Raw genomic sequence first — 25,455 nt, 5'->3', positions numbered from 1 at the left:
GAGGGCCAGATGCCATGATCTTGGTTTTCTTAATGTTAAGTTTCAACCCAAGTTTTGCACTCTCCTTCTTTACCCGCAGCAAGAGGCTCTTTTGTTCTTCTTCACTTTCTGCCATTAGAGTGATATCATCTGCCCAAATCAGATTGGATGGATAGAAACAACTGGGAGAAGACACCCCCTTGGGTAATTCAGTCCTACTGAAGTGCTATAAAAGTGATAACTTTAAACTGCACCTGGAAGCACATTGGCAGCCAATGAAGTTCCATAGCAGTGGCATTATATATTGTATATTAAATATTTGACACCATTTATTACCCATGTAGTCACATTATGCATCAACTGAAGCTTCTGAATGTTCTTCAAGGAGGAGCCCCATGTAGAACAAATTGCAGTAATCTAAACCAGATGTCAACATGGCACTTCTAATGCAACTGCTTATCGTAATCTGTAAAATATATGTTGGGAACTGTAGATAAACAGAAAAATTAAACATCAAAATGCTCATGATCTCAACTACTTTGGAATATAACAAGAAGTCCTAAGAGAACTACAGATGTTGCCAATATTAAGAGTTATCTCAGAACTGGTCCACTTACACTTACACTTCCAAACAGATTCTGGGAATTACTGTTTATAAGGAATCAGCATCTTTAGATACTATAGAACATGGATGCTCATGTCTCTTTTCTGAAAGAAAAATGAATTCCCAAATGTTCAACTATTTCAACTACTTGTTAAAATTAAAAGGGACCAAACTAAAATGAGAGACTTTCCCATACCAGCCTAACACAAGTTACCGTAGTTTGTCATGTAAACTTAAGAAATTCTAGAATTTAGGAATAAAAAAGAAAATTTCTAGTGCTAGGTGTTTCTTTTAAAGGTTCATCAGAACTCCACTGTTGAGTGCAGAAATTCTTTGTTAAACTGTTGTCAGACTAGTGACTCTACCATCTTAATTTTCACATACAGCTTTTGGGGTCAAATCCCTGAGACTTTATTAAGATGGGGATTTGGGAGGAAGTAATAAATTCCCACCTATGGTGTTCTGCCAGACCAGAAGCATAATATGAGAACATAGGCAGTTGACTTTTTAATATATTTATACCTACCTTCATTTTCAAGTTACAGAAACATTTGGAAGCTTTCAGATTTAGGAAAGGTTGAAACTTTGGATTGGACATTAAATTTTGGAACAGTACGTGCGGTTATATTTATAATAAAAGAGGGCAGAATAACTCCAAATGGGAGTTAGCAGGCAGTATCAAGGTGAGTGTAATGGTTAGTCACTTATCAAGCCTGGCAGATGATGTCTAAGCTTTGGAAGGCTAAAGTATGTATGGATTTATGATTCATTTAATATTGTTAATGATTCGATATACCAGCAAATACTATTGGAAGCTCATACTTCTTTTGTTACAGGTAGTCCTTGACTTACAATAGTTCGTTTAGTGACCATTCAAAGTTACAGTGGCACTGAAAAATGTGACTTATGACCATTTTTCATAGTTATGACCTTTGCAGCATCCCCACGATCATGTGATCAAAGTTCAGAGGCTTGGTAACTGGTTCATATTTATGACCTTTGCTGTGGCCAGGGGTCACGTGATCAACTTTTGTGACCTTCTGACAAACAAAGTCAATGGGGAAGCCAGATTAACTTAACAATTGGGTTACTAATGTATCAACTGCAGTGATTCACTTAACAACTGTGGCAAGAAAAGTTGTAAAATAGGGCAAAACTCACTTAACAAATGTCTCACTTAGCAACATAAATTTGGGATTCAATTGTGGTCGTAAGTCAAGGACTACCTCTATTTTGCCATTCAGTTTCTTGCTGTATTTCTACATTTCCATCCATCAAGTGCTGGACCACATCTTTTTAATGCTGTTTGAAAAAATAAAGATTTGATTTTGAAAACAATTAAAAATATAAGGGGCTACACTGCCAGGATTCAAATCTCTAAGAAAAATATTTCTAGTTTTGGCTTTGGGCTTTACAAATGTCCTGGTATGACCTACATCTATTTGTTTCTGCTTTTCCTCCTAAGGCCTCTAATAGAATCTGACACCACAAATGTTATCTCCACTAAAGCTGAAACACTTAAAATCAGTGCTTTTAAATGTCTTGTTTTACTCAATTTCTAATCTGTGGAGCAAGATTACTAACTTGCATATCATTAAGCTACCCAGCTACATACAGTCTTAAGTAAGCAGCTAAATTTGTAGATAATTGACAGCTTTCAGTGTGGTAAGTTGTCTCTCCTGCTGAGGACCAAAAGCATAGCAAATATCCTTTCTATGATGTAAAATATTCTGAATAAACAAAATTATCCTACTTTTTATCTGTAACGATTGCATGACACTAATCAGTCATTAAGATCCTAAAATCTAGAAGGAATTGCAAATTCATTTGTAAAAAATGACCTTACCCACATCTTCAAACTAATGTGCAGACCATGTATAGATTTCACATGCTCTGAACCTTAGAGTGTAAGACAGGGGTATCAAAATCGCAACGTCACATGACGTGTCGCAACGTATCATGACTTTTTTTCCCATTGCCGGCAATGGGGTGGGCGTGGTTTCGCCATGATGCATCCGGCACGCAGGCCAGCAGTTTGTCACCCCTGCTGTAAGATGTGGATGATATTATTTTCTCATAGAGGTTTTAAATGTAAATACATACTTGTATATTTCAGGATTTTTTTTTTAAAAAAAGGCTGGATAGAGCTTCTCTTTCTTTTAAACAGAATAATTATAAGTACTTTTAAGCTCGCTTATTTGATTTGTATTAAACAACTTGACTTGGAAAGTTGCAACCAACTTTCTAACTTCCAGTCTGGCAATTATAATACCTTTCAAGCACATGGAATCTAGACAAAGAACATATACATCTTCAAACTAAAATAATAATCTAATGCTACAACTGAGTTATATTGGTTTCACTCCCCCCTATATTTTATATCTTGTTAGTTGTGGGTAGTGACAAAAATAAAATACTAAAGTAAGTTATTCATACTCATTAATTTTCTGTATTTTGTTTTTTCTAACAATGTTGGAAGGAATCTATACGGAAGCTCTGTTAGGCTAATCTCCTCTCTTAGATGTTTATCTCCCTCCTGATTTTAAGATAAATAAAAAAGTATAAAAGGCAATTGAGAGTTGTGTGGAGTGGAAGATATTAAACGGCTTTATGGATAGGACTCTTGGACCTGCCAAGTGTTAATTGGTGTCTGCCCCGACTGCAGTACAAATAGGCTTCACAGCCAATTAGCTTGTAGTCATCAATCTTTTCTGCTTGACAAAGTGAATTAATATGTTTCAGTCTTCAAAGTACAACAGTTACTAACAGACCAACTTGTGGATGACAGCATATCAAAGCTGAACTGAAAAATTTCCTTTTTGAATGGCATCAAAATGTTAGCATTTTCTGAATGCCTTTGATGCTAACAAGGGATAACCCAAATCTTAACATGTCAAGGAGGATGACATTCCAGAAGTTGAGGTAGTGTGTGTGTGTTATTTCCTTACTTAGTGATGTAAATCTTTCACAGCATCATCTACCTCTTGTTGAACTAACACAAAGCCTGTCCTATTTACTGTTAGTTGAGAGATTTCCTGCCCAGAGTCCACTGGAGTTGGGCAGCTAATAAATTCAAATATATAAATATATAAAATTTAGAAGATACTATAGAACAGGGGTCCTGTCAGAACCCATACTGTTTAATGGGCTTTTTCTAGTTCTCTTTCTAATTCTATTTCTTCTATTATTCTGGGTTCTGCTATATTACTGTAAGGGAGGGGGGAAGATGCTGTGGGCTGCCTCTTTGTTTCTTTCCAAATATTTTATGTTATTTCCAAATATTTTATGTATACATGTGTTAGTTTGTCCACATACAAGTTGCCCAGCATGGTAAAAACAAACATGACTCTTTCTAATTGAAAATACATATTATAATGAAATGTGTTTAGCTCTATTGAAAAAAACACAGCCAGAAATATCAACAATGAAATATATGGTTAAATAAAATTATCCTTTTTTGTCTGTGCAACTCTTAGACTGTTTGATTTAAGAGAACAACATTTACAAAGATTTTAAAAATCTTTTCTGACTTTATAGTCTTTTTTTTCATGGTCTTATATAACATTTTAAACTATTTGTTTTTAATTACTTTTTCCCCCTGTCAAAAAGCTAATGTTTTTAACTGTTGAATGTGATATACAAAAAACCCTGAAAACTTCTCTTTCTATTAATGGTGTTTCTTCTTTGTCTGGCGCGCAATCATTTCTGCTTTGGGGACAAAACTATTCAAACTCTGGGAGGGACGTGTCTTGAGCATAATTTAGAACCTAGTCAATCTGCCAGTCATAAATAATCTCAGCTTCTACCAAGGTAATGAAGTCCCTAAATACCATCATGCAATTGCGATATGATGTGCCCCATTATAAATATTCTTGTCACTATGCAACAGCTGGTTGTTAGGCAATTCAGAAGCATAGAAGCTGATAAGTTCTTGAGAATACTAGTTGATTAATTCTACCATTATCAAAACGCTGGCTTCCAACCTATCTCCGCATTAAATTATTAATCTCATTGCACCAGTCTATAAAATAAAAATGGAAAAGGAGTAAAATACATTAACCATGTAATTATATTTATCTGCTGCTGTTTTAAGAAATCAGGATATACTTTGAGCTATGCTTGTACAGACTGGCTCAGCTAATTTAAAAGAATCCCTGAGAAATCGGTCAGCAAAGAGAATGACAAGCATCTCGTTACCAAAATGATGACATTATATTTTGATTTACTTATCTGGAAGGTCTTCTGCACGTGGCAGACTGAGAAAATATAAGGTGTGGATTAAGAATAATCAATGTGTTATTGCTAAGCTGTAAAAATGGCTTCTACCTTTCTGGAAATGCATTGTATTGGAGAAATAGGACCTCTTCTTGATTTCCTCCTTGTCTATATATTATGTTTGTATCCCACGTTTCCTTCAGGTGCTCAAGGGGCATTCCCTCCTGCTATTTCCCCCATAATGATTCTGTGAGGTAGGTCGTGCTAAGAGAGAGAGAGACTGGCCCTAAGTCCTCCAGGAAGCTTCCATGGCTGAGAAGAGATTTTATTTTATATTTACTGTTCTGATCTAAAACAGTTGTTGAGACTCAAGAAAGAGTGCAGAAAAGAGTAGCAATGATGATAAAGGGTCTGGAGGCTAAACCCTACAATGAATGATTGTGAGAACTGGGTATGCTTACTGCAATGAAGAGAAGGACTAGGGGTGACGTGATAGCAGTTTTCCAATATGTGAGGGGCTGTCACAGATAAGAAAAGGGTCAACCTATTCTCCAAAGCAGGACAAGAAGTAATGGATGGAAACTTTTAAAGGAGAGATCTAGCTAGAACTAAAGAGGAATTTACTGTCACTGAGAACAATTAATCACTGGAACAGTTTTGCCTTCAGAAGTTGAGGGTGGTCCATCACTGGAAGGTTTTAAGAAGAGATTGGACAGTCATTTGTCTACAATGATATAGGGACACTTGCTTGAGCAGGGGGTTGGACTAGAAGCCCTCAAATGTTCCTTCCTACTCTGCTATTCTGTATTCTTAATTTTGAGACTGGTGTGTAGTTTCTAACTATATACCTTCCTTTGTGCTGCTATTGTAATAACAGCATGTCCAAATATAAGCAAATGCATTCCACCAGCAGTCACTCGCTTCAGTTGCCAATGATCTCAACTCAGTATAACCTTCCTATTTTCCAAGTCACTGCTACACACAAAACAGACCAGGTAAAGTAGGAGAATATGCATATACAATTGAGCAACATCTGTTTCAATCACAGAGGCAAGCTAGGTTGAAATCCATCTTTAGTTTTAGTAATAGAGGTAGTTATGGGATAAAATGATGGGGAATCCTTCTCTTCATCTCTCTCTCCTAGAGAAAACTTGATATGTAATAAATCAAATAATTGGCCACAATTTCACAACATAATAGGTGTCATATTCCAAAGTGAATTCTTCACTTTGGGAAGAATTTCAGGAAATCCAATGGAAGTCTCTATAAAAGCCAGGCCTGTTGGTAGACTTATACCTCCCTCCCTACTACTCTTCTTATAACTCTAATGGTATATTGCTAGTACCAATTTACAAATGCATAACTTTTCCTATATATTTTTCTGCAGCTACTTAACCAATAACTAGAAATCCATGAAATCAGAAAGCATTAAAAACTTTTAGGAAAAGCAAGATATATCACAGGACTCCCCTCACCAAAAGATTATCATAGCCAATAAGAGGAAAAGCCAAAAAGAGAAATATATATTATAGTTATACCATAAATTGGCTTCATTTCTGTTATGATTTGGACATCCAGAAGAACCTTTATCTTTATCTGGAATTAGAACAGCTGATAGATATATTAGACAAATTATGTAATATGGCAATAAATATATTTGTAGCTTAATATGTAAAGCTTTTTTTTTTTGCATATTTTAGGATTTCTAAATCTTGCCTTGAAGCAAATGTTCAAAAGTCATTTGGTGAGGCATCCCACCAAACAGTTCCAACCAGTAGAAAGTTTTTACTATGAACTGTATTATAAAGCCTTTATTTATTCAATATAAAGCAAGTATTATATACTTCTATTCAAAAAGTAGAAGAAATGTAAGTTTGTAAGTCCAATTTAAAAGCATTTTTAAAAGCAGCATGACCTCCAAGTTTGGAGGGCAGACTTTTCTTAACAGATGGACTCCCTAGTCAGAACATTTATAGCTTTTTCCTTTACTCAGTAGGGTCACTTCCTCAAGATAGATATCAAGATACTTATTTCATGTGTTTTTAATTGCTGTTAAGTAAAACAGACATGGAACATTAAAAGTTAGATTATAGTTTTCCTTTGTTCCAGATCCTTATCAGACCACAGCAGGTGCATACTTATCGTGATGCAGTTTAAATAAGTCACCATATGTATAATCATAGCTGTAAAACTAAATGCAGCATTAAAATTATTTTAATAATATGTATGAAAGCTGGTTATCTCAGTATTAGAATGTTGGCATGGCCTGGTGGGGGAAGAAAGAGTTATATTCATACATTCTACACTGTGCCTGTCTTAAGAGACTAATGTTAGTTGTGTTCTTGTTTCATCACAGGAAGCATAAGAGTGGAAGGAAGCATCCCATTGTAACTCTGCCTAGTGGGGCATTTTAATTGACTCTGAAGTCATTAATCAGCTCCCAATCAATCTATTCTACCAACAGCAGGCAGTTACATGTCCATTACCTTCCATTTATCATGCCATCACCTAATTCACTGCACCATTAGCCCAGATTAGGTCTCAGGATAATACCTTCACTTCCCCACCCTTCAAAGACTCCTGTCACTCACCTCAGCCACTGGGATTCCTTCAGGTGGGCGACACTGGAGTAGGACTTCTTGTTCCAAAGATACTTCCTTTCCTAATGGTTCCTGTTCAAAGGTTTTCCGTAAATCTAGGACGGGAGGAAAACATATTTACTTATACTATTTGTTATGGTTAAAGACAAGAGATTTTGAAACAAAACTTTTGAAATTGTATCTCCTGGACTAATAAATGGATTGCAGTTCTTAAGTTTTGTGAGACTGTTTTTAAGGAAGAAAGAAAGAAAAAATGAAAGAAGGGAGGGAGGGAGGGAGGAAGGAAGGAAGGAAGGAAGATTTGTTGCAAAAATAAATGGAATGGAATTGTGGTTCATTAGATTGAACTGGTGTAGACCAGAATAAGATTGATCCAGCATTTCCTAATTAGAATACCAGTAAAGCACCAACCATTAAGGTGATGTGATGGCCATGTATCAAGAAAATGTATAAGGAGCATTTTTAATGAAAGATCTCCATTATACTCTGCTATGACTACTATTATTAATGGAGAGTAGTATCTTAGGCAATATGTTTTGTTCCTACTGCTCTGCACTTAGCTTTATAGGAATGAATTCCAGTTATTACTTGTACCAGACAAAGTAAGAGATGGGGAGGGAAAGATTTAAGGACAGTTTGAGGATAAATTGTTCTTTGACTTTTTTAAATAAATATTTTATTAATTTTCTAATTTTACAATCATGAGTACTTAATAAGCAACGTGTTGTCTGGGTCCATTGGTAATTCAGTGGTAGATATTAAGTTTCTCAGTCTAGTTCCAATACTACACCATCCAGTGCTTCCTTGATCCTCTCTTCTGGTGGTATGCATTTTTCCACACTGGGCAAATACAATTCTTATTACTGTTAATACAATATAGACATCTTCATCACATTTTTCTGGTATTATACATAATATTGATAGTGTCAGTTTGTAATATCGTTTCTAGCCAAAACATAGCTCAGTTGAATTTGCACTTAAAATCCATTCGTTCAATCAATATCCTGTTTTTCCCACTTTTTTAAAAAAATAATTTCCCATCGATGTTCAAAATATCTCTATTGCTTATAATTTTCTCATAATAAATTATATTTCTGTAACCAAAAGCTTCTCTTATTCAAACCCTTTTAAGAGTTTTCATATTTCCCATCTCATAACAAAGTATAATATTCTAGTTACAAATCCTATCCTTCTAATTGTAATAATACTTTTATTTCTAACAGTTATCTATTCTCTTAACCATATTCAAACATTTAATAGTATAATATCCCATCTAATAGCTTTCTTCCTTTGCCAAATAACATTCCAAGTCAGTGCATTTGAATCATCAAGTAATTCTTCCTTTGTTTTTGTATATTCTTGTATATTCTTCCTTTTGTTTTTGTTTGGAATGAGGAAGACAATTTGATTGAAGTATTTTTGGAAGAACGCTCAACCCATTTATATTCATTAAACAGCCTCCATCCTTCTCCTTCAGTTTTTCTTTTCATTTCTTATTTGTCAATATTCAGCATTTCTCCTAACAGCTTTATCATCCATTCAATCAGCTCTTCTTCCTTATCCTCAAATGTGTTCTGAGATCTTGACAAGTAAGATATCTTTTCCATTTCCAATATCTTTTCCATTTTCACTGCATCTTCCAATTGTTCATTTTTCGGTTTCTGTTAATTCCTTCCTTTAGATCCTCCATCTTTGGATCCGTTTCTTCTAATTTTCCTTCTGTTTTCTGGGTTACTAGTTCCTTCTTTGTAGTCATTGTCTGGATTCGTAAGTTTAGATCAGAAAATTGTTGTTTTATCTCATTTGTATTATTTTTAGTCTCATCATGAAATAAAACAATTGTCTCTTAGATTGATTTCAACATAGAATTTCTTTCTGAGATTCATTAACATTTTCTTGTTGGTATATCAAGCTGAGTGCTTCGGAAACAAGTGTTAAAGATGGTTTTTTATCATTTAAGGCTAAGTATGGAACATCCATTTTGTTTTTATATATAGTCTTTATGGTCCAATAGGCTCCCCAACACAGATAAGCAGCCCAAGAGTTGTTGTTTTTTCCCTTTTCCAAGCTGCAGTTTGCAAAAGTGAAAATTTCCAGGAACAACAAAAGGTCTTATCAAGCCAAGTTTCCTTTAAGCATAATAAATTGTAGTGCCATGATTCACCACTAAATGTTGTTGACGCCATCTTCCAGCTTTCCAAACCCAAGCCTATTTTACAGACTTTCAAATATCTTTTCTAAAAAAAGTCTCAAAGGTACTTTTAGTTCCCAAATTTCAAAGCTATATATCTGTATTAGTTCCAAATTAATCTTGTAATTTTCTCTATTTTCCCACAAAGCAATTAATTTGCTGCTTTTCTTTTCCAGAGGGAGCGGGGCAAAATTTTTCCTTCCCTCTCTCATCGGGGAGGATTCTTTGCTTTGGGCATTCTTTTTTCCAGGAAAGTAGCATTAAGGTCACAAAAAGAGAATAAAGTCTCACCCAGTTCCATCCAAGTTGCTCAAAAATTGTTAGTTAATGCTTATCTTTGGTTGTCAGCAGCTTCTGACTGGCCACACAAATGTAGCCAGTCTTTCTTCTGCCAGTTTGGAGGGCTTCCTCGGATCCAGTGGAAGGGTCATCACCCCTCCGTGATCGGTGAGGGTCTCTCCTCACCCTCTTTCTTTGTCGCATCTCTGGGGCAACTTTTGACCCTTTTTAGGGTCCCCAGCAGGGTGAAATCAAACATGGAAGACAGAGCCCTGACTTCCTGCATCCGTCATGCCACGATGCCTAACCAGAAGTCCCTCTTTGACCTTTTTTTTTAAAAAAAGAGGTGTTTATATCTGCTTAGCCTGTCTTTTGTTCATTTGAGAATGGCTTTCTATATACCATGGGTCAGCAACCCGCGGCTCCGGAGCCACATGCGGCTCTTTGAGCCGTCTCCTGCGGCTCCCAGTCGCCCGGTGTGCGTGCACCTCTTCGAACGGGCAGTGGTGTGTGCGCACCTCCGCCCGAATGGGCAGTGGCGCCGCTCGTTGGGAAAGCTGCCGCGGCCTGTTTGCACAGCTGCCGTGTTCGTCCATGTTTGGCGAGCGCGGCAGGTCTCCCGACGAGCGGCGGCGGTTTGGAGAGTGCGCGCGCACCTCTCCAAACTGCTGCCATCCCGTTCGAAGGTCTGCCGCGCTCGTCAAACATGAACGAACGCGGCAGGTCTCCAAACGGGACAGCGGCGGTTTGGAGATGTGCGCGCGCACTCTCCAAACCACCGCCGTCCTGTTTGCACAGCTGCCGCATTCGTCCATGTTTGACGAGCGCGGCAGGTCTCCCAACGGGCGGCGGCGGTTTGGAGAGTGCACCCGAACCTCTCCAAACCGCCGCCATCCCGTTTGCACAGCTGCCGTGTTCGTCCATGTTTGACGAGCACAGCAGGTCTCCGAACGGGATGGCGGCGGTTTGGAGAGGTGCACGCGCACCTCTCCAAACCATCACTGTTCCGTTCGGAGGTCTGCCGCACTCGTCAAACATGAACAAACGCAGCAGGTCTCCAAATGGGACGGCGGCGGTTTGGAGAGGTGCGCACGTACTCTCCAAACTGCTACCATCCTCTTTGCACAGCTGCTGCGTTTGTTCATGTTTCTTTCAAACGTGGAGGAATGCAGCAGCTCTGCAAACGGGGCAGCGGCGGTTTAGAGAGCTGCGCAGCTCCCCAAACCTCCGCCTCCACATTTGAAGAGCTGCTGCATTCATCAAACGCAGAGGTTTGGAGGTCCCGGGAGAGGGGGAGGGCGCTTGGGTGTCTCCGGCGGTGCCCGGGCTGAAGGTGCCGCCGCAACCCAGTGCCCATCGCCTGCGAGTCCGTCTCTCCCCCCTCCGCGTAAACTGGCGGCACTGGGCAGCGACAGGTGCGTGCAGCTCAGGATGCGGTGTGGGCATAGGGGGTGGTGTATTTTTTGCTTGTTTTGCGCATGCGCGTGCGTGCCCACATGCGCGCGCACATTTTGCGGCTCCCACTTTGTGTATGTATGACGGAACCGGTTCCGAGTGGCTCTTTTGCTGTTTCGGGTTGCTGACCCCTGCTATATACAGATGAATACCGAAAATGTCAGGGCCTTACAATTAGGTATTTATTTTACGGCTTGATTTTCCAAGTTGTTTTGAAAATAATTTCTTAGCCAGTCATTTGTTGAAATGGCACACTGCCATTTTGCTTTGTGTGCATGAATCCAGAATGCACTGAGCAAAGTGGATGGGTATAATTACTGCTAATAAAGAGATGACTTCAGGTCTCCTAAAGATTTGATTATTTCTGTCGAGGAAGTTCCATGGCAAATCATTGAAACTGTGAAGGATCTTTTAGTTTACCCTACAAAAACATTTTTATAGAAACATGTACTGCAACATAAATATTAAATTCAGATGTAATTAAATATAATTTAATTGACTGCTAACATTTTATAAAATCACGTATTCTCCTTATTATTCCTTCATTTCTCCTTAGGGATTGGCACTGATTATTATATTTAATAAAATAATATCCTAGTGATTACTAGCAATAATATTACTAGTTGAGATGGTTCATTTATTTGCTTGCTTCAGTTTCCTAAACTTGGTCAATAACCATTTATATAAATTATGATACATTAATTTGCAAGTGGAGATGATTTGGGGTAAAACTGAAAAAGTGCAGCACTTTGTGATCAATTTTTCTATACGATTCAATGGTATGTGGACAGTAGTCAAAGTTAAGTTCAAGGGGCTCACTGTTTAGAACTGGCCCAACCATCATAAAGAATAAAGCAATTGCCTTGGGTTGCAAATGACAACATAGACAGAGTGGCACCCTTACCCTATGCCCTGAGACTCATCTCCACTTTTAATATTTTCCTTTTTCAATCAGTGCTTAGCTAGAAGAAATTTTATTTTGCCCAGGTACTTTCCTTTATAATGTCATTGACAGTATTTTTGTATATGTGTGAGCAGAAAGGCACAAGGACAAATGCTCCAGCAGGACAAATACCTACAGTATGTGTTGTTCAGTTCCCATGATACAAATTGCTGCAGTGCAGCATTCGTTGCTACAACCAGCCAGCAGTGTGGAGAAATGAACAACTACCAAGCAATTGGAGGGCAAAGCAATTAGCCTGCTGCCTGCAAATGTGTAGTTGGAACTGTTCTGTATTAGCTTAATCTGCTGTTGAATTTATGTTCTTCTGCCAGCCAACTTGGGTTAAAGGGCTGGATGGAAACTAATCAAGGAGAGAACTAACCTAGAACTAAGGAGAAATTTCCTGACAGTTAGAAAATTTAATCAGTGGAATGGTTTGCCTTCAGAAGTTGGTGCTCCATTGCGGGAGGTTTTAAAGAAGAGATTGGACAAACATTTGTCTGAAATGATGTAGGTAGGGTTTCCTGCCTGAACAGGGAGTTGGACTAGAAGACCTCCAAGGTCCCTTTCAACTCTGTTATTCTGTATTCTGTAATTCTGAGACTGATGAGTAGTTTATTCTGGACTGAGAACTCTGAGTTTAAATCCACAATCAATGGCTCGGATCAGTCCCTTTTTTAGCTCAGTTTATGACACATAGTTGTTGGAGGAATAAGATAATGGGAGATAACCCCCCCTCCTCTTATATGAATTTGAATCTCAGGGGGAGAGGTAGAATATAAATGCAATAAATAAAATGCCCTTTTTATTCAGGCACAAAATATGCTAAAATCCCTTCGCTGCTTCACACAGCTTGCATTTCTATATATAGAGAGATTATTATGGCACCGTGCCATTTTAAACTTAAGATGACAAAGAGAAAAATACAGTAACAATTGCGGTAGCATACGTAGATACAGTAATAAAGAACATCAAGAAAATAAACTAGGAACATTTATATTTACTGAAGTGAAAGAAAAAGGAGTATACTTGGAATAGATAAAAATCTAAGCTAGTTCTTGGAGTCTGGTTTTAGCTCTCTAAAGCATTAATTTAAACTTGAATTTAACGTACAAGTTTTTAATCTTCTCTGTTCCTAACATACTATGTTTACGAAAGAATCATTCTAGAAACAGCTTCATTAACTTGTAGCAGTGATAATTCGTTGTTACTGCTTCCTAACACCCTAAATTCTCTTCTGTCTGCTGAGAAAACTGACTCAGGTAACCACAGATAACATTTTCCCACTACACACACACTTTGGAAGGAGTTTCTTTTCTTTTTCTTTATTGCCATCAGCATGGAATGACCTGGTTTTAACCCTTGAAATGACACCAGGACTGTCCACCAGGTCAGTGATCTATAAACTAAATAGACGTCTAATATCAACTGGTACAATAAGCTGCAATGTCCTTTAAGTTCCCATTGGAGAATATCAAGTGAATAATACCCTTTTTAAAAAAAGGGTGTAATTGTGTATTTATAAGGCAGCAGAATTTGTTGGTTGCTTCCTTTTGTGAACTTAGAATGGTAATCCACTAATCCCCTACATTAACAGACGCTGATTAGCTGTGAAATATGCTTATTGGAGGCAATTCCATTATATATAAAACAAGTACAAAAAAGAGGTAAGAAGGTTAGTAAATGTATTGTAGATGTACGACTACAAGTCTGTGTGCTATGCAGAAGTTATGTTCTCGCTGCAATTCCAGTCTTTTGCCTACCATGTGCTAAACACAACCTCTTTTTTGTCTAAAGCAGAGGTCCCCAACCTTTTGGGCACCAGGGACTGGTTCCGTGGAGAGAGGTTTTTCCGTGAACCAGGGGGTGCGTGGTTTTGTGTGCTGCCTGTATCTCATGGATGGGGCTTTGCTTGTTTGTGCAGCCTGGTTGCTGGCATACCATGGCCCACTACTGGTCCACAGACCAGGAGTTGTGGATCCCTGGTCTAAAAGGAAGGTATAATTTTTTTTCACAATTTATCTAATGAAAGAATTGCTTACAGTGTAGAAATCAGCACTGGAAATTGATTTTTTCCCCATTTTCTGTTGGAACTTTAAAAATCCAGATCCAATGTTGCCCTTCAGGGTTCATGTGGTCTATTATGATTATTGCACTGAATGTATTTGCATATCTAAGTACTTTCCCCCAAACTGGTACCCTACAGTTGTGTTGGGAAATCGGAGATGCTACGGAGAATTCTAGGAACTTCAGTGCAAACCTCTTAGAAGGTGCATCAGCTTGAAGATAGCCAAGTTCAGAATAAGTTTCTGCAAATACAAACCTGTGCCTGAAAACCTCCAAACAACAGTGAGATTCAACTCATTGTTCGTGGCATAAATTAAAAAGAACCCAAAGTTCTCTTTTTAAAAATATGCAGTTCAATCTCACCTTACTTATATTTACTTTCTCAGAGAATTCATCAACAGTTCTTCCACTAATTTTCATTAAAATGATTTTAATAATTTAAAAATACCCTGGCATTAAATTCACTAAAGTCAAGGTGGTTGACTGAACACTAAGTCATTTCAGATACAGAAATCTTGCTCTTAAAATATTGATCCAGTGCATCTTAATAGTTCCGTAGTTTGGGTCTTTCAAGGTGTGTTGGACATATTCTCCCTAACCAGCATGCCAACCATCGCAACACCTGAGAAAGACACATCTTCAAGGCCTCAAGTTAGGAACATTCCATAGTAAGCTTGAGAAACAGAAGAAGCAATCATATTTCTGAGTTAATTTATTCCACTTAATAATAGACTATAGGAAGTCTCAATCTTACAAAAACACATAGTTATATCTCTGAGAAAATAAAATAATGTAGTGGGTTTCTAACAAGTAGCCTCTCCTTTTCCTTCAGGTTATCTCTTTTCGTGTATTTCTTTTACATTTGAATAAGCATGGCATTTCTTTGTCAGTTAAGATCAAATTTTATTTTGCCTTATCACTTCCAATTTAAATTCATAATCCATAGCAAATTTTTCCCCTGAAAAAATGGTCACTTAATATCCTTCTGATACCTTTGCTGGACTTTACTATGATGGAAATTGTTTATGGGTAAAGCTAAAGGATATCTTTTATCATGTTCTGCAAAATGTGATAAGAGTTAGGTGAAGTGCCTTCAAGGCAGTGGTAATACAAGGGTGACTAATGAATAGGCATGAAAAACAGACACTTGTCAGCCAGGAATTAAATGTAAACTAGGCACATACTGCACTATGCTGCATTACTATCAAAAAACCAGATGGATTTCTGCCCTTGGTAGATCTTAAGGACTTATTTCTTTCACATGTATTTGTCAGTAATCCTAGCTAAGACTTCTTAAACAAAAGCAGCAGAATTCTATGATAAACTAGAATAGCTTGTATTTATATTTTTATGCAACAGAAATCTTGATTTTGAGGAATACTGTCATGTCTAAGCACCATTTTCAACACATAATTTCAAATTATTCAACTTTAAAGACCAGGGAAATCATCCACTTACGGATTTTTCAAATTCAAATGTTGACACATACATAATGACAGTTAAGATTCCAAGATGAGGGTAAAAATGAGAAATCTGCTAAGACCTTTTCTGAATGACAGATTTTATTAAATTCATAAGTTAGTCGGAAAAGTTGCCACCAGATTTCTGGTTTTATGATTAGCTACCATGAAGTAACATGGCTCTTTTACAATAAGACAATAAGCTATTTAAAACATATATCTATGATTATATGAAGATACATTATTTAGACAAAGCTTTATTCTGTAACACAGATAGCTATATCTATGGTAGAAGGGTTATCACTAGATTTACACGAACGTTGGAAACACACATTGCATTTTACTTCAATTCAACATCCCCACCACTTAAGTATATCATAATTTATCAAGGAAACCTAAGGATTCAGATTGAAATGCTTCACCAGTAGTACCTTACAGAAACGTTTATTTCTGGAAAGGTATCGATAGGATATATGCATCCAATATATGCATATGTACAGTATATTGGATGTATATATCCTATACATATACATATATACACAAGAACAGGTAGAAGAGGAAGAAGAAAACGTCAATCAATTTGAACATTTAATGTAATTTATATAATAAATGTCTATGGGGCCTGCTTGTGTTTAAGGGGTCTCACTTTTAGTACAGGCTATTAAAGGTTCACTAAAAGTAAGAATAATTATTATAGGCAAACATTGGTAGATTTGTTGTAATTTATTTAGTGTAAGAAATCATTATCAAATGATGATATTTTTCACAAGATTCCTACAGAATCATTTCCAACAGAAAGGAATTTCTATTTAATCCGTCTGATTCATTGCTGGTTTTTACAAGTTGAAGATAACGGAACGATTGTTAACTTCATGTGAGATGGGTGGTTATATAAATACAGTAAGTAGGTTAAGCTAGAATGACATTCTAGGAAAATTATTTTAACTCTAAACAGGTAAGTCATTATAGATATATTCACCAGTTTTTCCAAATCTTCCAGCTTGGTTGTTCTGAGCTTGGTTTCATACAGTCTGGTACTTTCAATGTTAACACCGACTATATTCCTTCACCTTGGGGAGAGCTACCACAGCCTTCCCAGGAGCTGCTAAAACCTTTAAAAGAGGTTGATGGTCTCTCTAGATGGCCATTCATTCAAATAATAAACATGTCTTCTCCAATAATCAATGTATGATTATTTTGTAATAATATTAAGTAATTTTAAAATACCTGATTCAAGCAATAAGACCATAATACATTGGGATATTCATTGTCTGTTCTAAAGTTTCAGGATAATGGCTGAGGAATTACAAAAATACTTGAAGGGAAGGACTTAGAATGGTGTGAAAATATTCTTATTTCCTTACTTTAAAACAAATACTGTAATCATGTGTCCTTTCCCCCAAAAGCATTAATCAGCATTGTTGCCGTTTCTATTTTGTTTCATTTTTGTTTGTATTTGTTACAAACGTTGGAGTCTCTGAAGTCACATTTCATTAGGATTTGGTATTTAAATATTTTAACCATTGGATCAGGCTATTTTTTTTTTTACTAATTCTTGATTTATTATCCAGATTGAATGTGAACAGAATTGTGATAAAATCATAGAATTTTGGACATAATGGAGACAGAGAAGGTCTCCCACTATCCTGTAGAGTCTGTAGGGCCAGACCTTTTTTCTTCTCCACCCAACATAAGCTTAGAAAGGGCATTCTGTGTTTATAAGAAATCTGTCATTGTTGTAATTTAAATGTTGTGAATGACCTGTGGTGACTATTCTGTATATTTCACTAAGATTAAATTTTCAGTACTACCACTGTTACTGTTTTATTTCAGGCCAAGGGTTTGATCATTTAACAGTAATTATCCTGCCAACATAAATGAGAGGATTTTCACATTGCCTAACTCTCCAAAATAAACAATGCAGGTATTTACCTAAGTCCAAAAGCATATATTAAAAAATTTAAAACTGCTGCTTCTAAATTCACTTTGTAGTATTTTTTTTAATTATCATAGGGGCATTTTTTCCAATTTTCCTTTTTTAAAAGAATAATTTCAAAGATCCTTTATTTTAGTCAGAATGACATTGTTGCTGCTATTATCATTATTATGGTACAAAATATTAATTATAAACCATGAGAATTAGGAAGTTGCATAAAAGGTTCAACATTACATGAAAGTCTATGAATTGATAGTTACATATTGATCAAATGACACAAATAGCTAGTGTGTCACAATTAGCTAATAAGCAACAATTTTCTGATATATCCCTGGTTGGCTAGAATCAATACATCACACAGACACCACACAAGTTATGTAGCAAGTAAACACAGGGTCAGTCATAAAGGACTCAAATGTCTATACACCAATACACACAGTATGAACAGTAAGCAGGGTAAACTAGAAGTACAGGTAAATGAGGGCGTATATGATATTGCTGCCATTACGGAAACATGGTGGGACGAAACCCACAAATGGAACACACAACTAGAGGGATTTAAATTATGTAAAAGAAACAGACTAAACAAAAGAGGAGGTGGAGTTGCTCTCTATATAAGAAATTACTTTATCTCTACAGAAATAGAGCACAACAATGATGAAAACTGTAAACTTGAATGCATTTGGGTCAATATAAAAAGGGGAAAAATGACATTGCCATAGGTGTATACTATAGGCCGCCCGACCAAGCAGAGGAAATAGATGAACTTTTTGCTAGTCAGCTAACTAAGGTATGTAGGAAGCACATCACAATAGTAATGGGGGACTTTAATTACCCTGATATCAACTGGGAGACAAACTCTGCACCAAGTGGAAGATCAAACAGATTCCTAACAAACCTAGCAGACAACTTTCTCTCCCAAAAAGTAGAGAAGAGAACTAGGGGATTAGTCATATTGGATTTACTTCTCACTAACAGAGATGAAATGATAGAAAGTGTCGAAGCCACAGGAACCTAGGGGGGAAGTGATCATGCAATATTGGAATTCAACATTCTGGAAGCGCAAGCAATAGAACACAGCCAAACTAGAGTCTTGGACTTTAAAAGAGCTAATTTCAATAAACTTAGAGAGACCTTGGGAAGAATTCCATGGATGAGAATCCTAAAGGGGAAAACAACTCAAGAAGCTTGGGAAATTTTGAAAAGTGAGATAATAAAGGCCCAGTCTAGCATAATACCAATGAAGAAGAAAAATAACAGCTCTCAAAAGAAACCAGCATGGCTGCATAAAGAACTCTCTGATAAATTGAAAGATAAAAAGGACAAGTACAGTATAAGAAGTGGAAAGAGGGGCACATAACTAAGGCAGAATATCAGCAAATAGCCCTTGCTTGCAAAGATGAAGTGAGGGAAGCTAAGGCTCAAAATGAACTAAGGCTTGCGACCAAAGTCAACAATAACAAAAAAGAGCTTCTTTCAACATATAAAAAACAAGAAAAAAGTTAAGGAAATGATTGATCCATTAGTGGGGGAAAGTGGCAAGAAGGTGACAACCAACAGGGAGAAAGCAGAACTATTTAATTCATTTTTTGCATCTGTCTTTACATGAAGGGGAAAAACAGTCCAACCTACCAAAACCAGTGCCATAAAAAACAGAATAGAAACGCAAGTTAAGATAGGCAAGAAAATGGTAAGTGAGCATCTGTCCAGCCTAGACGAGTTCAAATCACCAGGACCAGATGGATTACACCCCAAAGTTCTCAAGGAACTGGCAGACGTGATCTCAGAACCACTGTACTATATTTTTCAAAGATCCTGGAGCACTGGGGAACTACCAGAGGACTGGAAGAGAGCTGATGTAGTTCCCATCTTCAAAAAAGGGGGGGAAAAAGATCCAGGAAACTACAGACCTATCAGCCTGACCTCAATACCTGGGAAGATTCTGGAAAAGATAATCAAACAACAAATCAGCGAACACCTTGATGCAAACAAAGTCATCACTAAAAGTCAACATGGGTTTGTCAAAAACAGATCATGCCAGACAAATCTTATTGCATTCTTCGACCAAGTGACAAAATTATTGAACCAAGGTTCTACATTTAGGCAGGAAAACTCAAATTCACAGATATAGTATAGGTGGTACCTTGCTCAATAGTAGTAACTGTGAGAGGGATCTCGGAGTCTTAGTAGACAATCACTTCAATATGAGTCAGCAGTGTGCTGCAGCTGCCAAAAAAGCCAACACAGTGCTAGGCTGCATTAACAGAGGGATAGAATCAAGATCACGTGAAGTACTAATGCCACTTTACAATGCCTTGGTAAGGCCACACCTGGAATACTGCATCCAGTTTTGGTCACCACGATGTAAAAAAGATGTTGAGACTCTAGAAAAGGTACAGAGAAGAGCAACAAAGATGATTGGGGAACTGGAGGCTAAAACATATAGGGAACGGTTGCTGGAATTGGGTATGTGTAGTAAGAGAAGAGTAAGGGGTAACATGATAGCAGTGTTCCAATATCTCAACGGCTGCAACAAAGAAGAGGGAGTCAAGCTATTCTCCAAAGTACCTGAAAGCAGGACAAGAAGCAACGGATGGAAACTAGTCAAGGAGAGAAGCAAGCTAGAACTAAGGAGAAACTTCCTGACAGTTAGAACAGTTAACCAGTGGAACAATCTGCCTCCAGAAGTGGTGAATGCTCCAACACTGGAGGTTTTTAAGAAGAGACTGGACAGCCATTTGCCTGAAACGGTATAGGGTTTCCTGCCTGAGCAGGGGGCTGGACTAGATGACCTCCAAGGACCCTTCCAACTTCTTCTTATTATTATCATAAGAAGCAATGGATGAAACACTTAAATGAAGCATTTGAAGAACTTCAACATAGAGGAGTTACCATCTATAATTCTTGCTATAGAAAGCTAATTACAGTCATATCAACTATGCTGATACATAACCCTGATACATTAGATAACAATAACTTCAATTAAAAATCTAAGTATGATATGCTGGCAATCTGTCATGACTACTCTGGCAAAAACCCAAAATCAAATACATTTCATAATTTAACATTTTCAGCATTTAAAACTACGTATGCAGCATTTTTAAATTTGTCTTGGACTCATTATTAGTACTTTAAATGAATAGTTATTTTGACATTTAACAGTCAGAAAGCTCCCCAGAGGCTAAATATGTGCTTGTTGCCAAAAACATACTCTCAGTAAAATGCTAGAGCTTGCATCTTTTACTTAATAAATACTTACATAATTGTTACTGAGAGATATGGAAGCATAGTTAACGTGCATGTTTATCCATTTGAGTTTTAAATATCAAAGAAACATTTTTATATAGTTTTATATACAGTTTTAGTAGACAAGGTGAGTGATTTACTATACATGAGATAAATCATGCAGATTTGTTCTGTGAAGTCTGTTTCTATTCTATTTGTTCTATGAAAAATTTGTAAAAGGCATTTTTTAATATCAGTGCTGATATTCTTAGACAGCCTTCTGTTTTTTTAGAAGTGCTATAAAATAATAATAAAGCTCAGGCCCCAGAAGCTACCAAGATAGAGGACTGAGCTTCAGTACCCCTTTCAGTGCTGTGCTTTTTAATTAATTTTCTATTTTTACAATCAAGTGTCTAATAGACAACGTGATGACTGAGTCCATTAGTGATTCCGTGGTACATGTAAGCTTCTTAAAACTAAATCCAATATTACACCCTCCAGTACATCCTCTCTTCTTCTGATAATAGACATTTTTCCACACTAAGCAAATACAATTCTTATTATTGTGAGTAAATATACAATTGCCTATCAACATTTGTTACATTTTTCTAATAGTGTCAATAATATCAATTTAGAATATATTTTCTAACCAAAGCATATCTTAATTGCATTTGCACTCAATATCCATTTACTCAGTCTATATCCTACTTTTGCTTTTTCAAATTTTAATTGCCCCTCCATGTTCAAAATATCCCAATCATTTATAATTTCAGAACAAGTTATATTTGGGTAACCAAAAGCTTCCCTTATTCAAGTTCCTAGCATATTCTTATTTCCCTTTTCATACCGAAGATATGATATTCTGATTACAAATCCTATCTATCTAGTTATAATAATACTTCTATTTCTAGCAATCTATTCTTAACCATATTCAAACATTTAACTGGTAATATAACATCCCCTCTAACAGGTCAAATCTTCTGTTTCCTTCAGTCTTACTCTAGCTTTCTTCCTTTGCCAACCAACTTTCCAAGTCAGTGCATTTGGATCATCAAATAATTCTTTCTTTATTTTTGTGTATATTATTTGAGTTATGCTTAAAATTCTACAAGCTAGACTCCAGCAGTATGTGGATCGAGAACTACCAGAAGTACAGGCAGGATTTCGAAGAGGCAGAGGAACTAGAGATCAAATTGCTAACATACGCTGGATCATGGAGAAAGCTAGAGAGTTCCAGAAAAACATCTACTTCTGCTTCATTGACTATGCTAAAGCCTTTGATTATGTGGATCATAACAAACTGTGGCAAGTCCTTAAAGATATGGGCATACCAGACCATCTTATTTGTCTCTTGAGAAACCTATATGCAGGCCAAGAAGCAACAGTGAGAACTGGACACGGAACCACTGATTGGTTCAAAATTGGGAAAGGAGTCCGGCAAGGCTGTATACTGTCGTCTTGCCTATTTAACTTATATGCAGAGCACATCATGAGAAAGGCAGGGCTAGATGAATCAAAAGTTGGAATTAAGATTGCCGGAAGAAACATCAACAACCTAAGATATGCAGATGATACCACTCTAATGGCAGAAAGTAAAGAGGAACTAAAGAGCCTCTTGTTGCGAGTGAAGAAGGAGAGTGCAAAAGTTGGGTTGAAACTAAACATTAAGAAAACCAAGATCATGGCATCTGGCCCTCTCAATTCCTGGCAAATAGATGGGGAAGAAATGGAGGTAGTGAGAGATTTTATTTTCCTGGGCTCCAAGATCACTGCAGAGATGGGGACTGTAGCCAAGAAATTAAAGGACGCTTGCTCCTTGGGAGGAAAGCCATGGCAAATCTAGACAGCACACTAAAAAGCAGAGACATCACCCTGTCAACAAAAGTGTGTATAGTCAAGGCTATGGTCTTCCCATTTGCAATGTATGGCAGTGAAAGCTGGACCATAAGAAAGGCTGAGCGCTAACGAATTGAAGCCTTTGAACTATGGTGCTGGAGAAGACTCCTGCGAGTCCCTTGGACTGCAAGGCGATCAAACCGGTCATTCCTAGAGGAGATCAACCCTGACTGCTCTTTAGAAGGCCAGATCCTGAAGCTAAAACTCAAATACTTTGGCCACCTAATGAGAAGGAAGGACTCACTGGAGAAGAGCCTAATGCTGGGAAAGATTGAGGGCAATAGAAGAAGGGGACGACAGAGAATGAGGTGGCTGGATGCAGTCACTAAAGCAGTAGGTGTAAGCTTAAATGGACTCCAGAAGATGGTAGAGGACAGGAAGGCCTGGAGGAACATTGTCCATAGGGTCGCGATGGGTCGGACACGACTTCGCAACTAACAACAACAACAACAACAACATATTATTATTTGAAACAAGAGAAACAATTTAGTTAAAGTATTTTTTTGAAGAACTAGCCCACTGATATTCATTAAACAGCCTCCCTCCTTCTCCAGTTACCCACAGTTCTGTTAACGGCTTTATCTTCCATTCCATCAGCCCTCCTTCCTTATCCTTACCAGTATGTTCTGAAACCTTGGTTTGTAAAATATCTTTTCCATTTCCAATATTATCTTTGTGTCTTCTAAGTGTTCATTTATCTGAGTCTGGTCATTAGTTTCTTCCTTTAGATCCTCAATGTTTGTGTCAGCATTCTCTAGTTTTCCTTCTATCTTCTGGGTTGCTGGTTCCTTCTCTGTAATTATTTTCTGAGTTTGTAGATTTAAATTAGAAAATTGTTCTTTTATCTCCCTTGTGTTATTTTTAATCTCATCACGAGCTAAAGCAAAAGTTTCTTGTATTAATTTCAACGTGGAGAGAATTTCTTTCTGTGGTTCATCAGTATTTTCTTGGTGATATGGCAAACTGAGGCTTCTGGAGACAGATGTTAAGGATGGTTTTTTACTATTTAGAGCTATGTATGGATCATCCATTTTATTTTTTGTAAGTAGCCTTTATAAATTTATCCAACCAACTAGCTATTCTTAACCCCCCTAAGCAGATATAAGTAAAATTCAAATTTTTCTTTCCAATGAGAAAACATATTCCACCCACAAAAAGAAATATGTATGATACCACCCTTGTCTAGTTTCACGTGTAAAATAAGTACCGTATCTTAAATCTGGAGAACATATATGGTTAATAGAAGACAAACAAAATGCACTTGCTAGTTTTTAGCTAGTACTGGAAAAATGAGGTGTGTGAAAGGTATGCTGTGTTGAATTGCATCATGACAACTTGTCAATTTAACATATTTTAATTTAAACATGGTAGACTTCCATTTGCTAGAAAGAGGATAGAAGGGATGAAATACAACTCTTATGCAAATGATGGACTAAAAATGCTCCAATAAGAATAAACATGATGGTTTTAATTCATCTATGAATGTCAATTCCATATGTGGCAGTCAAATGATAAAACATGTAGGTCTGGCTTTTAAGTTTAGGGTTTTTTTAATTTGTGCACTTTGGTATTGGAAAAACAACAACTATGTAATCACTTGTTTACCTTAATTTCCTGCAAGCATCACTAAACCAAATAAAACAACCCTACACAGGAAACTAAAGAAAAGCTCCAACCTTAAGCATTAGTTTGAAATTTGAACATTAGGATTTATTAGATGATGCTGAAACAAAGCATGTTTCCATTTCAAGATCCTTTATGTGTTGTAAGAATTCTTGTCCATGAATTATTTTAACAGCTTTTATAGTATTTCATGGAAAAATTGCACATTCTGATAAAAGGGTTTTCTGGAATTTATTCATTTTATTAGAAGTGCAATTCTCTTTCACTAAAATGTCAGGCTAAATGCCAGACTGATAGACAGTTTCCAGTGAGCATTCACCAAAACTTGTTTATTTCACTTCGCCAAAGGCAAAGAAAGGCTGACTCTGAGTAATGGGCCTGGCTTTCATTGTTAAGTCAGAGTAAACTCATTTTATCCACGTGATGGTAGAATGAGAATCTCCAGTGCAAATACTGCTTTAGAAGAGAGTTTGCTATTTGAAAATTAATGGAAATTAAATATTTGTATAGTAAGGGGAATATCTGTGTTTCGGTTCGCCTTGAATAATGCCCAAGAAAGAAGGGAAGAAAAGAGTGGGAGAAATAATATACTATTAATATGGCTGTAAGTTAAGGACCTTTTTTGCAATGTTATTCTCTTTTCTGTTTAAAGCAATATAGACTGTTAGCCATTCTTTCTTCAACCTACTAAAAGCAATGGAATGAAATGGTTACACAGATCTAATCTACTACCATGGATTGTATTTATCCTGTCAAAAGCTTTATTTGGATAAAATAACTGTTTGACTGCAGACAGTTTCTCTAGATGGAAGGCCATTAGTTGCAGCACACTTCAGTTCTGACAGATTAATGGATCTACATGGTACAACTCTAAAGTTCATGAATCCATCAAGGGAAATAAATATTCAAAGTTGAATTGTGAATTTGAGAAAAAATAAAGCCTTATTCATTTTCATTTAATCTTCAGCACCAAAAGAAGTAT

The 25,455-nt window shown here is 36.9% G+C and overlaps 1 protein-coding gene across 2 annotated transcripts in view; it reads right to left on the bottom strand.

Moving 5' to 3' along the window:
* Nucleotides 1-25,455, bottom strand: part of UNC5C (unc-5 netrin receptor C) — a gene marked incomplete at both ends in the record, with an annotated part of 331,254 nt that overhangs the window by 75,515 nt on the left and 230,284 nt on the right. For both annotated transcript variants that reach the window (XM_083367827.1, XM_083367828.1), the window contains one exon: nt 7,390-7,493. In XM_083367827.1, the coding sequence (XP_083223953.1) occupies nt 7,390-7,493 (104 nt within the window). The remainder of the gene's footprint in view (nt 1-7,389; nt 7,494-25,455) is intronic.

The sequence above is a fragment of the Vipera ursinii genome (genome assembly GCF_947247035.1).
Source record: "Vipera ursinii genome assembly, chromosome: 7".
Lineage (NCBI taxonomy): Eukaryota > Metazoa > Chordata > Lepidosauria > Squamata > Viperidae > Vipera > Vipera ursinii.
Note: the sequence above shows the minus strand (reverse complement) of the source record. Positions and strands in the feature narration are given on the sequence as shown.